Source organism: Podarcis melisellensis (assembly GCF_964234715.1).
Source record: "Podarcis melisellensis genome assembly, chromosome: 3".
NCBI classification, from domain to species: Eukaryota; Metazoa; Chordata; class Lepidosauria; order Squamata; family Lacertidae; genus Podarcis; species Podarcis melisellensis.
The window spans coordinates 27,497,281-27,512,080 of record NC_138530.1 but is presented as its reverse complement, the minus strand read 5'-3'; the positions used below and the strand labels follow the sequence as shown (position 1 = coordinate 27,512,080).

The 14,800-nt window shown below is 41.2% G+C and overlaps 1 protein-coding gene across 7 annotated transcripts in view; it reads left to right on the top strand.

Annotated features, from left to right (window-relative positions):
* Positions 1-14,800, top strand: part of USH2A (usherin) — a 425,043-nt gene that overhangs the window by 113,837 nt on the left and 296,406 nt on the right. For all 7 annotated transcript variants that reach the window (XR_014166233.1, XM_081903562.1, XM_081903561.1 and 4 more), the window contains exon 22: positions 12,671-12,801. Coding sequence is in view for 6 of the 7 variants with exons in the window: in XM_081903562.1 (XP_081759688.1) it covers positions 12,671-12,801 (131 nt within the window). In the remaining variant the exon portion in view is untranslated. The remainder of the gene's footprint in view (positions 1-12,670; positions 12,802-14,800) is intronic.

Below are 14,800 nucleotides of genomic sequence, written 5' to 3'. Positions count from 1 at the left end.
CAATTGTTCCTTTTTTAATATGTGGAAAATTTTCTTCCTTTTCTCGGGAATGTTGCAGCCATTTATGTTCCAGCTCAGAAGTTGCAGAGACATCCTGTATAAATCTGGTTATTTTTCAGGGGGTGGTACTTTGTCAACCAAGGGTGCCGGTTCCTTTGGTGCTCCAGGCTCCGGCAATGATCCAAGTCCTTTGTGAAGGTCTTCTCCGTATTGGTTCAAAAATTTATCTCTGTCTTCCAATGTTCTGATTTTGATCTTCCTTCCTCTAAAAGTAAATGATAGTCCTTGAGGGAAGTCCCACCTAAAGATGATTGAGTTGCTCCTCAGTAGTTTTGCTAGTTCCGAGTATTCAGATCTCAAGTCCAACAGCTGTCTAGGAATATCCTTATAAATTTCAATTCTTTTACCCAGAATGTCCAGTGGGTTTTTGTAATGTAGGCCCAGAATCTTGTCCCTTTCCTCCTTTGATCTCAGTGTTATCAAGCAGTCTCTGGGTTTGTCTTTTCTTATCAATCTTCCCAGCCTGAAAGCTGATATAATTTTAAAGTCTTTTTCCTCAAGTTTCCACTGCACAGAAATTATTTTGGTCAGGAACTCAGCCAGTTTGTCTTCCTCTACTTCAGATACAGATCTTATCCTTAAATTAGTCTCCCTATTCTTCAATTCAATCATCGAAAGATAGGTCTGATGTTCACCCACTTGTTTGTTGAGTGGTCTTACTTCTTTTTCCAACTGTCCAAGTCTTTGGCTCGTGTCTTCAACCAATTTCCTGTTTTCCCCTGAAGCCTCCTCCAATTTTGCAATCAATTGAGTGTTCTGTGCCACCTGCCCAGTTATTCTATTTAGGCATTCTGTGTTCTGATCTATTTTCGCAGTTTGCTCGTCGGCCTTCTTGTCCAAAGATTCCACTCTCTTATCCAAAGATTCCAATTTTTCATAGATTTTTTCTAAAATAGAAGAAGCTGATCCTGAGGCCATATCCTCCAGTTGTAAATCCTCTGTCTCTCCTCCCCCTGCCTGTGGCAAGGAGGCAGCTTCTTCTTCAGAGAGTAAAATAGGCACAGACGATCTACGTTGCTGTAAAGTTGAGGCTAAAGTTGTTTGTCTCGTTCTTGGTCTTTGTTCTTTTTCCTTAGTCTCCTTAGTCTCCTTTTTCTTTACGCCACTCATTCCAAACTTATCTAATAGTCAAGGTCAAACTGACTGTTCCCATGAGAAAGAGACAAGCCAGGTGCAGCACTCAGCCAGCAGGCCAAGAAATAGAAAGTAAAATAAAGTCACTGCCGTTCAGTCCAAAAACCTCTAGGGGGAGCCTAAAATGTCTTCTTGGAAGGATTACTCAAAAATAAAAGTTAAAGTCCAAAAACCTTCCAATTAAGTTTTTAGCAGAGTTGGTGATATATAGTCACAATGTCTCAAAACAGTGCTTGCTGGTACTTCAATTGATGTTAAAAAGTAGCAAAGTTCATACCTCTCAGATTTTCCCAGTTATTGTATCAAACTGCTTGGGTCTGCAAACTGATTGTTACTGTTATCAGGCAGTTCCAGCCCTGGTTTCTCTCTTTTAAAATTATAACTTTAGCAGAAAGAGATTTCAAAGTCCATGCTAGTATGTAAGTCCAGTGCTTAAGCTCCTTTTCTGTCTTTAAATACAGCTCAATGAATGCCCAGATCCAATCATAGAAAACAAGGTTACTCACAGCCTTCACTCCTCCAGCTCTTTGCGTTCAAGTTCAATGGCGGCGGAAGACGGACTTCCTTTTTCTTTTTTGTCCTCCGCTTTCAGCCAAATACAACTACTTTGGTCTCGAATTGGTCTCCAATCGATTAAAAGTCTCTTTTACTCACGGGTTGCTTAATTTAAGAGCCAAATCCAGGAAGAAAGGTCGGCGCTCACCGGCAACGGCTTCGCGGCTTCTCTCCGCCGATCGCGGAACGACCCTCAGCACCGCTGCCTCCTTGACGGTCCGGAGCCCCTTACGGGGTTCCTTCCACGTTTCGGGGACAGCTTCTGGCGCCCGCCGGGTCCCAAGGCTGCAGGCTTCTGCCGCCTGCAGTTTTCCGGTGTGGGTCTCCGCTTCGCCGTAGCGGACGACCCGATCTCGAGCGGAGTTCCCTTCCCGATTAGGAAAGGGCAGCCATTACCCTTCGCGCCGCCTCCGGAAGTCCAATTTTTGAGCCATTCTTGAGAATGAATATGTGGTGAAGTCATTCAGGGTGGACAACTTTTGAGCCTGGGGGTTGCATGCCATTAGGGGCCACATACTGGCTGTGTGCTGGGCCACAGCCTACAGTCGGAGGGTTTTAGCTTCTCTCCTCCCCACTCACCCTCACACCTCTTAACTCAGCCCATGGGCATTGGCAGATTCAAAATACCTTCTTTGTCTCCACCTTCTTCCTGACAATTGACCATAGGAATCTATGAAGAATGTGCAGATAGGTGTGTTCTGCAATTGTTCCCAGTGGTCTATTAGCTGGGCTGTGGGGAAGGTGTACTCTTATCATATACCTCCCGCATTCTCACTGCCCAGCTAATTTGGCACTGGGAAGAGGTGAAAGGTTTTTGATATGCTCCTCAGCAATTTCCAGCACCAAATAACTGGAGAGAGAGGAGGAGCCTGTGGGCAAGAAGCAGTCTGGAAGTGTGAAAGCCACGTAAAATGCAGTCATGGTCTCATCTTGCCCCCCAGCTCATCTGGCCACCTGCCCTTTAGAGAAATACTTTTGGAATACTGGATCTAGAAATGCAGCTACTTTGTGAATTTCCCTTCAGGTCCTCTAGAATCAGGGCAGGTGCACTATGCTTGGGTTATGCTTCCCAAAGCATACCTGCTGATCTTCAAATGGAATGACTCTTTGTATTTTTGAAAGTGCATTTGGATCCAGCAGAGGCCATCACTCCAGCAGAGGCGTAATGTGGGTTGCCAGTGCCGGAGGTGGGGCAGGTGTTGTGCCCCCCGCCCCGTGGACTGGGAAGCTGGGGTGGAGCTGTGCTCTAAGCAGGGAGCACATGGAGTCCGCACAGAGGGTCAATGGAGGCCATCTCCAACAGACTCCTCACTGCCTCTATCTCCTTGCCTACTAGACTAACCTGCCCACCACCATGCTTCAGCTGCCAGGGCTCCTTGCTGGAGCCCAAGCCCCAGAGAACGCAGCTGTCCTTCTCCCACCTGCCTCACTCCCTTCCGATCCCAGTGGAGCATCTCGCCTCTCCTTGGTGGGCGATGGCGGTGCTCTTCCCCACCCTTTCTCTTAACCGGCCCAGGGGCAGGGGTATGAACACGTCTCATCGCTGGCCACGAGGAGAAAGGGAAGGAGGCACTGCTAATGCCCCAGCCCTAAAGGCTTGGCCCAGGTGCAGCTTGGCTTGCCTCCCAGTGGCTCCAGCCTCAATGAGGGAGCCTGTTGTGTGGGCGTCTGGTTGTGCCCCCTCCAAAATGTGCACCCAGGTCAGTGATCCCTCTCCCACCCCCACACTACGCCTCTGGCTGGATGCTTCTTTAGGCAGAAGGGGCGGGAATTTTCACTAATACCGTCTGTCCATGTGATATCACTTTCCTCGCCATTTGAGAGGAAGCCCCAACCTTCTGGAGAAGGTTTTCAGGGGCATAAATGACTGGAGCAGACAGTCCTCCCCCTCTTTCCACCCACAGAACCATCTTGTGTGTGAAGTTTCACAAACTTTGGACTTAACACTTCATGAATGGTTTTCAAGGAATGTTACAATGTTATTGAAAGTTAAGCAGGTGCAGATCTGTTCAGAGCCTAAATGGAAGACCACACTTGTTTTGGTTCTTATTTAAAAGATTCATAGTTCATCAGTCATGATGCTCAGGCAGGGCAGAGCATAAAGTAAACTACACAAGAAATGTATGCACAAATGACAATAACTCAATAACCAGCTGCTTTTCATTTCACTCCTCATGCCCTCAAGATTCTACAGTTTTACTTGCGCATTTCTCTTTAGTTATCTGCATCGTCACACAAAGTATGCTGTTCATTAGCCATTCCCAAGTACACACTAGATGGCAGAGGTTTGAGTGTCTATCGGTCATGCTGCAGGCCTAAGGTAATCTGTGCCTGAAGATATTATATCAGACAACTTTATCTTTTTTAAAAACAAACAAACACAAAAGCAGGCATTTCTGTGTTCTCACAGTATTTCAAGCACTTCAGTGGAGCTCTGTAATAAATCTTGTTGGATCCCTCCCTTTTTTTCTTCTTAAGATGAAATACCAATCATACCAAGTAGTTTGCCAAATTTTCTTCATAATACAAAATTTGAAAAATGAATTATATGCACACTTTCTGCAAAAGAAAATAATAACGTGAAGGGCAGGGTGTGTGTGTGTCTTAGTCCTTGGAGTTAAAAATCAACAATCCACCCTAGACTCCCAGTATAACACACAAGCATTTAGCTACCTAAGTCCATTAATGCTAATAGCTTCATGCTTTTTCTTTTATTCATCACCAAACTGATAACACTTGGTCAGCTTTTTATCAGCCTGAAATATTGACAGTAGAATGAGGTTCTTCCCTTAGCCAGACTATAGCTTTATCTTGTTCTTATAACTTAAGCCATCCTGAAAATGCTGTTACAATGAATTTATTACAACAAATATAAAGAGCCATAAAGTGGTACTGGGTTCTTTGCAGCTGCTGTGATTTATAATCATTGGGCATGACCCAACCGGCCAGATTTAATCCCATTAATTTTGCTTATTTGGAAGTTAGTGGGACTTAAAACAACTTATTTTTTGTCAGATTGTGCTCTCATATTTTTTTAAAAAAATTATTTTAATTATCAAGTACTCTACAAGGACATGAATAGTTTTATGTTGATGGGTCCCTGCAAGTGACCCATTTTTTTCTGGATGAACATTATGCTGGTTTGCCAGGAATATGGCAGAATTTTATTTGGATTCTCATTTTTCTTAACCTTTTATTGTGATAACATTGACATTAATCTACACGCTTTGTAAATAATAGCACAGTCAGTATTAAAGGGTATGTAGGATGCACCTACTCTGAGCCAACAGTAACACACTATGTTAGGGTGCCCTTTAAAACAATACAAAAGGTTTAGTTAATGCAATGTATCTTATAGAATGTATCTTATAGAAATAGGCTGCCGCATCTCCGTCTCTCCCTTTTCCCCCCAGGGGCGCGTCGTAAGGAGACGGGTGGCGGCGGGCAGGCAGGCAGCCCCTCTCTTGCGAGACTTACTCCGCACTGCCAGGGGAAGCCAGAGGTGGCAGCGGCAGTGGCGGCTGAGGAGGCGGCCTGAGGGAGGAGGAAGAGGAGGGGATGGGGAGGGACGCAGAAGGGTGGCGCTTCAGCGGCTGCTGCGGCGCCGCAACCACCTCATGCCGAGCTCGCGGGCGGCATGGGCGAGAGTCTCTCTCCCTCCCTCCCTCTGTCTCAGCGGGGAAGGGCCGATGGAACTCCTCGCGTCAGGACGACGGCAGCCCCGATGTGCTGCTTAGCATACCCTCCAACCAGTGCAGCATCTTAATGTAGTGATTTCCCCCTCTGCATCCCTTTCATAACTCTATTTTTATAAATCATTTGCCCATCCATAGTTCAAATTTTTACTACAAGTTTGCTGTCAATCCTACCAATGTATGTAACTCTTTGCAATAACTTTTCAAATAAATTATAAACTTTCTCCATTCTTTATTAAAGAAGTCCTCTTCCTGTTTTCCAATTCTGCCTGTAAGCTTTGCCATCTCGACGTCGTTCATCAGTTTTGTCTGCCACTCTTCTTTGGTCGGAGTTGTAGACCCTTAGGATCATCTAGTCCAACCCCCTGCAAAACACAGTCGCAGCAAAAGCAGCATGGCTCCATGAGTGGCGGATGTCTGTATAAGCTAAGCAAAATCCCTTATTTTGGCTGCTGATCCCTTATTTTCGAGGCTGCTGGTTCCTTATTTTCAAATCCGTAAGTTGACAGCTAGGCATAGAACTTTTCTCAGTTCAGGCACAACTCATCTTTAATGTGGAAAGGAAACCTCCAGACTTTCTAATAACAGAGATGTGTGAAACTATACCATTGTAAGCATGGAAAGGTCCTCAAACGGGGAGCAGCCATTGCTTCATTGTCATAGGATATTAGGAGTGTAATCTCATACCTAACAGAGATTTACTCTGCTTGCAGTCTCCATCTTGGAAAAGCTGATTTATAGCTGCAACATCCAGCCTATTTTACTGTTAGGCTTTTCTCATTGGAAAAGAGAAAAGGAAAAGGAAACTTAATGCTGCAGTCCATTGAAAATAATCAGTTTATGAGGCACAGTAAAACAACCGAAGAAAAAGGTCACTACCTACTGTATTGAGAGAGTTTGGATGTGCAAGTTATGTAGCTGAATCATCATCAGAAAAAAATGCATCTGTATTTGATTGAAATGTGATCAGAAACTTGAAGGGCTTTTTCTTTTTCATTAGATTTTCACAGTCCCCATACCAAATAGTTTTCCACACAAAAGTTTGGTGAGTTTATTTATTCTGAGTGAAGCAAACTGTTTTATGTCTCTACTGAAGAAGGTCACTGTGTCAAGAATAATTAGGGGAAATGGCACTGCAAACACTACAGGATGAAATATTGTATATTTCTTACTTTCAATTATTGCCTCCTTGGTAGAATCATTAGCATTTGGCAGATTTGTTGCTGAGTTTGTTGTTCTGCTTTGAAAGTTTGGGATAGGCTAGATGTAGCTTGATCTTCCTGCACTTCTGTCATGACTTGCAGTTCCTACTGAATTTCTTCCTTGATTTTTGCTGACCTTTTGCTTTGTCTCATTGTAGTCTGATCAAATAACTTTTCAGGTTTAGTTTTTCTTAAACTTGTGACTTCACGTCTCCTTTAATTAGGAAGGGCCGTGCTGTACAGGAGAATGATAGAAGGCAAAACTAAGAGGTTCAAGGAAAATTTATTTACAAGCTAGTAAGGAATTTTGGAAACCAGTTCAATACATTATTTTTTTTAGTACCATTGGTTTTCCTTCCTCATGATTCTATGCTTTCACTTTGGCTTATTATCTGTCTCAGATCACTCCTAATCTTTTATTCACTATGTGCTTAGCCTAATCAATAAGCAACCTCACTCACTGCAGAATTTCTACTTTATGTATGCTTTCAACTCTTCCAAATTGTAACGTGTCCAGATTCTGCCTTGGCTGGAGTACTTGTTGTCTAAATTTGTCATGTTTCAGATCATTACACTGACTTTAATTTTGATGTATTTGTATTTTACCCAGCTCTAGTCATGGTCTTTCCCCCTCAGTCAGTTTAATTACTTTTTGCCTGGGCAATGTTTGTATTACTAAAGCCATTATTAAACACAGGTTTACGCTGAGCCTAACAATGGAAATCAAAGAGATCACCAATTAGTTATTTGGACGACTTCAAGATGGGTTAAGTCCCTTACAGTTTAAGCTCTGTGAATATTATGAATAAGAAACTGTTTATTTCATGTAGCTTGCTTAAATTTTCTCTTATCAAGGGATAAACAACACTGACTCTAACCTCTGCTTTAAAAAAAAGCAGAGAAACTAGAAAGAAAAAATCCTTTTGAATTGCTTACATATCTCATAAGTGTATATGTTTTACATTAGTGCTATATTTTACTGAAGTTCAAAGTTCCACAGAAAAGCATATTCTAGTTGTATCAGATTGCCAGTGAGGTCCAATCCTGGCAAGATAAGTCTAGTGCACCTGAGGCAGAAGACAAATGTCACAGTCACACCACACATTTAAAGCATTATTATGCCACTTTTACAACCATGGCATAACCCAAAGATTCCTGGAAACTATAGTTTGTTAAGGTGTTGGGAGACTCCTAATGGAGCGACTGTTCCCAGCCATCCACATAATGCACTGCAGTAATCCAGGCAGGATGTTACCAGAGTCCAACTTTTCTCTCACAGCTACTGAAATGGTCCTGTGAAGATACCCTGTGTTGTGAACAGGAAAGGGCAGATCAGGCTTAAGTTGGTCCATGTCTTTTTCACACATAACTGATAGGAAGTCTGTTTCATCCCATTTTCGGTGCTTAAATTCTCAGTTATAAAATTGTATACATTTTCAAGAGGTAGGTCACTTTATCCTTCCTTCCTTCCAGATTATAAAGTGGTTTGATATATATATATATATATATATATATATATATATATATATATATTCCTTCTTTACAAGTTCACACTGCTTGGAGAATCTAGAAAGCACAGCACAGTACATTGTGGTTTAAAAATGTTTGTGAAAATGCTCCAGGAAACGAAAAGTCCATTATTACAGGTGGTCCGGAACTAAGACAGATCTGGTAGGAAAAAATGCTGGTGGCTTCCATGGGCACATGGGGGCAGCCATCTTTTTTTCTGTACAATTATCCACGAAAGGACAGCTCATAAAGATATTTGGCTGGTTCCTGGAGCTTTTTCACAAGCATTTCAGCTTGTGCAGCAGTTTAACACTTTCTAGCTGCTCCAAGCAGCCTAAAGCTGTAAAAAAGAAGAAGAAGGGGCGGGAAGGCAGAGAGGGTCCTTGGGTAAACTGTAACAACAACAGTAATAAAGCAGATGGACTATGCAGTGAAAGGTTTGTAGAACTGTGGACTAATTTGCATATATACTTTCCAACCTGCAATGACCCTGGCCGGTACAAATCAGGTATGTTTGTTTCAAAAGGTGGAGCATATAAAATCCTCAAGCTTCCCTAGTTATGAAGTATTCTTGAGTGGTACTATTACTGGCTGTACAGGACATTGGCCCATGAAATATTATTTCTGTGACTTATGCATCCAGTCCAATTGGTAATGATTGCATATGTCATTCATATTTTGAGAGATAAGTAAAAATATATATTGGTTTTAGGCACTCTGGTTGTATCTGAGGATGCAGTTTATATAATATAAAAACGTTGATAATTAACTGCATTATTTCACCCCCACTCTCTTGATATGTTGGAAATTAGATGCATGAACAGTACCAACCTTCACTTTACAGATGGTCCATGAAATTAGGCCAGGAGAAGTTAAATGACTTGACTAATGTTCTACGCTGTGTCTGTGGCAGAACTTGGTGCAGAATCCATCTCTCTTAATTTACAATCCCTAACCACTAGCCATTGTTCTCTTCCTAAACAAAACATCATTCAGGAGCTAGGAGGGGAAAGTGCTTCTAATACATCAAATCTTATCAAATGACTCTAAACTTATCTCGCCTTTGTTTTCACCAAGGTTTGCTGTAAATCTTCTTAACTAGAGAGCAACAGGACTGGTGTCCTTGCTAAAAAGAGAAGATTGATTTACTATATTCATACAGAGGCAGGCAGCTGCTTCCAGTGGGTACATAATAATGAATGTAAGCCTGTAGACACTTAAGAAAGTCTTAAAGATTGGATGATGTTATAAATGTTTGTATAGTAGAAAAACTGAAAAGGCTTTATCCCCAATGTCTGTTTTGAATAACTGTGCAAAAAAAGCCCCTTTACACTATCTTAGAGGTTTCTTATTCCTCAAATACTCTAATTGATTGCTCATTGGGCTCAGTCAGCCCAAAGTAGAGAGAAACTTTGTACAGACATCATTAGTTTTTCTCCATTTAAAGATTAATCATGAAGAGCTCTGGCTCTTTAATTCTGTAATTTGTATATTTAATGGGCTGCTGCAGAATCTATGACAGTAATTAGCATAGCCTGAAAACTCATTAATACGCAACAACATGATTAATGCAACATTAATGCAAACATGACTGAAGTTATTTGGGTTATGTAGTAAGAAGATTAAAGCTAAAATGTCCTGTTTGTTTTACCAGTAGTGGGTATAATGGGGTGGCAAAAAAAAATAAAAACAGGTATCAAATTTGTCACTTTAACATAACAGAATGTACTTGAGTCTAAATCAAGATGATTTCCTTGATCCAGAATGATAGGATGTATAGAACACCATTCCTTTGGTCCTTTTATTAATTCCTTTATTCAGCCAGCCAGCCACATTCAGGTTTGTTAACAATTCCCTTTCTTTACCCTATTTAGGATTGACCTCCTTTAGCTTCTGGTTGCTTTGAGATATTGCAACGATAATAACGGGGGCAGGGTGGAGTAATTAGTTGATTATATATTTCAAATCTGAACCAGATCACAGTTACTACTTTAAGAAAGTACCACAAAGTATTGCTTATGAAAGGAGCCTCAGTGTGAAAGTCAGGAATCTCTGTCATCCGGTCTCCCCAGGGCCTTAGCCCACCCCATTCACTTGCGTTCTCCAACTCTCAGGAAAGCCTTTGGGAGGGTTTAGCGGATGGAGCATGCCAAAAGTCATCTCATGACAGCCCCTTCTGATAGTACTTTTCTGAATCCAACCCAAGGAGTTTTAGGAATGTTCCTTTTTCTGCTACCAGCAGAGTTAAGTTGGCTATATTTGCACTACTATCAATTTCCATGAAAAATCACTTGTTCACTGTTCCTAAAGATAGTTGTGTTGTAGAAGGTATCGTACCTCTTGGTCGAAAGTAAGGCTACATAGTTTTTCATCTTAGAGCCATCCAGCAAAACACAGAAAGTGTATGACAGTGTGATGTGGAAAGTTGAGAACAATGAAGAGAATAGAATGAAATATATGAAATCAGGAGGTAATTGAGACACTCAGTGGCTCAGCAGGCTGTAGGAAAGAGCTGGAAAAATATATTAAAGCGACCTTTCACCATCCAGCTCTAGCCTTTATTTAATATAATAATATTCAAAGCTTCTCAATTAAGGGTCCAACTATATATTACAGGTACCATGTGGCAGCTCCTTGATAGAGATCTAATGTGGTTTCCATAACATATATGCTGGCAAAGCAACGCTGATAGAAAGAGAGCACTTTCAAGAGGATCTTACTGAATCACATGACGCATCTGCACACTGCAGCCGGCACACTAATGTGTCACGATACACCGTTTGGAAAGCTCTGCAATAGACCAATGGCTCAAAACTTGATGTTCTTAGAACATGACATGCCACACCAGTATCATTACCAAACGCACTAGTACAAATACTGTCAAGAGTTTAGGTTTTATTTACAGGACTGTCAGGCAATTACTGAAGCTGACTCTTTTACCTTGTTTCTCTTATTAGTTGTTTTAATGTTGGTTTTAATGTATTTTTAATCTGCCTTCAATATTTTAGTAGCAATCAGTTTTAAAAAGGTAAATATATGTAAAGGAATACTCAGGAATTAAGTAACCATGACATCGCCCTGAGGACAAATTTCTCTGTTTTTCCCTCCAGTTCTCCTTTTTCTTTGTGCCACCCCTAGCCCTCTGAAATGCCACCTGAACACTAAAGGAGATTTTGATTATATCCCCTGTTATGTTTATTCAAAGTCAATTGTTGCATAGCTCTGAACAGCTACTTTAATAGCATGATTGATGTTCATTATCTCAAGTGAACGTCTTAATATTTGTGAGTACACTGTGATGCACTCGGTGACAACCTGTGGCATGATTAAAGTCTGTGGGTCAAAGGATATTGCTTGTGGTGTGAGGTAATTAGTAGCCTTATGTAATATGAATACGTGTTGCAGTTATGATTCTTTAATTTTTCATAATCGTTTCTGTCTACACAAAGAGCTTCCCATTACTTATTATTTTCTGCCTGGCAAAGGAAGGGAAAAAATGAATATGAAGAAGTTGATTCATTTGCTACAGCTGGGTAAAACCCAATAAATTAGCCTGCTCTGTGTTTAATGTGCTAAGGGGGAACCACAAGGATATGGGTATGAGTAGATATGAAGTAAGAGCACATTGTTAATCATAACTGCCCTTGTTGAAAACAGCATGGAATCCCACAAATAATTTTAATATTCGTCACAAAAGTGCCAAAATTGTGTCAATAAAATCCTCACCAAATGCTTACTTTTCACTGTCCTCCTAAGTACATGCTTTTTCCTGCCTAGCAGCCATAATTGTAGACAAGGCCAGCCCCAGACATTTTGCTGCCTGAGGCGGAGCAGCAAATTGCATCCCTTGCTTCATGTCAAGGCACATAGTACTATCCAAAGCCAGTTAACTTCTTTTGACACCTGAGGCAGAAAATTTTCCAAGTGTTTATTCTCCACGACAGTAAAATACAGTGTGGGGTTCTTTGTACAATGGCTTACATTACTTCCTAGAGTAACCATCTCAGGTTATGGGGTCACATGGTCACTCTCGGAGGTCCTGCCAGGATGTAAGCCTGTGTACAAAGAGCCCCCAGTCTTCCATTTTGTACATTTAATAAGGCAAGTGTAACACACACACTTGCCTCTAATGGAATTCCTTCAGAGTTCTTCCATTCTCCAAAAATGAGGGAGAAGAAAACACAACTTTTGTGGAAAGGGAAGACTCATTAAAATAGGAGGTGGAGTTTGACATAGGAATAAACCATCTTTATTAGTGGTAGGGGGAAAGGTAGAGCAGATGGAAAAGTGAACGTCATCTTTCATGAGGTACATTTTTAGAAAACAACACCTGAGCAGGTAATTTTTTTAGCATATTCAGAACTCATGTTAATTGGATCATGTGCTTCAAGTGCACATATTTTCCCTGGTCCCCCTGGATAATAGTTCTGGCTTTTTGTTTCTTATCAGACACATTGATTTCTATGAATGCATGAAAAACTGAGAGGTAAATAATATCCTTTTATTTCTAACCAGGCATTAAAGTGAGTTTCAGAACTAAGGAACTTGATGGTCTAATTCTTTTCTCCGTGTCACCTGGGAATCAAGAGGAATATATTGTACTTCAGTTGCAGAGGGGACGTCCTTACTTTCTCTTTGATCCTCAGGTATAGTAAATTTGCCAGTCTCAAAAGCATTTTATGCCTTTTAATGATATGATTTTTCTTCTTTTTCTGCTTATTAATTAATAGGTTAATGGGTTCATTTAAATTGAATGTAGTGAAGTTTGTTAGAGGACAGAAGTTTAAAACCTATTGTTTCTCTGGCACTGAATTACTAATAAGTTACGAAGTCAAATTGAGTTAAATTTCTGCATTAAAATTGTTTGGACCCCATGAAATACTGACACTAGGATTGTATAATTCAAGATCTTTGCGGATGCAGACAGAACTTCAGTAATATAATCTCAAACTCTGCAAAACTGACAACACTCCTTTTAAAACTAGATTATCTAATGAAATAAAAAACTGTTTATTATGTAAAAATAACACAAATGTCAGTATTGCCAGTATTTAAAAATGTATGTATTAAAAAGTGTACATGGTAATTCAAATATAAGTTTGGCAGAAGAAAATAAACCTATGATTAGACAGCCTAGGAAGAAACTTTGAAAAGAAATGAAAATAATGTGGATTTTGAATATATTACATATATTAAGGGCTTTCATGTGACTGTGTCACCAGTGTGAAGTACAGCATGTCTTTTTTTGCTGCCAGTGTGTTGCAAGAATTCTGGAAGCATTCCTGAATATATTGCTCTGTGAGCTGCACTTGTCAAAGTGTAGGGACCAGACCAGACCAGTTAAATGCAGATTAGATTTAGGCTTATTGTTCCCCATACGCAAAAAATGGACAAAAAGGACAAGTCATGTGGCATCGTAAAAACTGACAAATACAATGTGATGTGAAGTTTCATACCAACATAGGAACTTTTCTGCTAGTCCATCATCTAATTTCCAACAATAGGATGGCTAGCAAGTTAATTAATAAGCCAATTTAGCAATATTACAGTGGTTTATTATTATTGGAAGCTAAGACCTGTCCCTTGTTGCCACATTTGTTCCTGGCGTATGATATAGTCCTTACATCAGTCCTGCATGGAGACTACAGGTTACAGTTCCAGGATTGATGAGGCCCTGGGCATGGTGTGTTCTGCTGCACCAGAGTGTATTTTTTTTTAAAGAGGCACAGGGCGAACATCAACATTGGACTTTGCCAGGGAACAGCTAAAGCCCTAGCAGCTGCTTAAGGACACCAGATCCTGACTCCGACCCTGACTTTAGTAGATACATAATGGGCTTGATAACCAACTATGAAAAGCTGCCAAGGTCTTCCCCAGTGCAGTTTCTATCACCACTGTCCTGCTCACCATCCTAATGGGTGTGATGAACATACATCACAAGATTGTGGGTGTGGGCAGAAAAGCCACTAGGAAGAGTAGGGTGGAAATAAAAGATGTAGAGAACCAGGCAGAATTTGGGGGGCTGGAAGTAGGAAGAAAGGCTGAGGAATGCCCATGTAGAGCTAGCTGGGGCAGAGAGGAAGCAACTTTGCATCCAGGCAAGTGGTGTGGCTGCTGGAGACTGAAGTCAGGCTTGTTAGCCTGGGGAAGAGGTTTAAGCCAACATAAACCTCCAGCCTTGCATTCTCCCAGGAAGGCCCCTAGCAAGCGAGGCAATGGCAAGTCTCAGGAACCCACTAGAAGGGCTGGTCAAGCAGTTTGAAGGTACATCTCTTACCCAGAGGTCTGGATACATAGGGAGCTTCTAACCTGGAAGGATGAGGAGACCCTTTTCAGGAGGGCACCAAGAGGGAAATATATTAGACAGGACTAATATATGAGACCAACAAAGGTCTGTATAGTTAAAGCCATGGTTTTCCCAGTAGTAATGTATGGAAGTGAGAGCTGAACCATAAAGAAGGCTGATCGCCGAAGAACTGATGCTTTTGAATTACGGTGCTGGAGGAGACTCTTGAGAGTCCCATGGACTGCAAGAAGATCAAACCTCTCCATTCTTAAGGAAATCAGCCCTGAGTGCTCACTGGAAGGACTGATCATGAAGCTGAGGCTCCAATACTTTGGCCACCTCATGAGAAGAGAAGACTC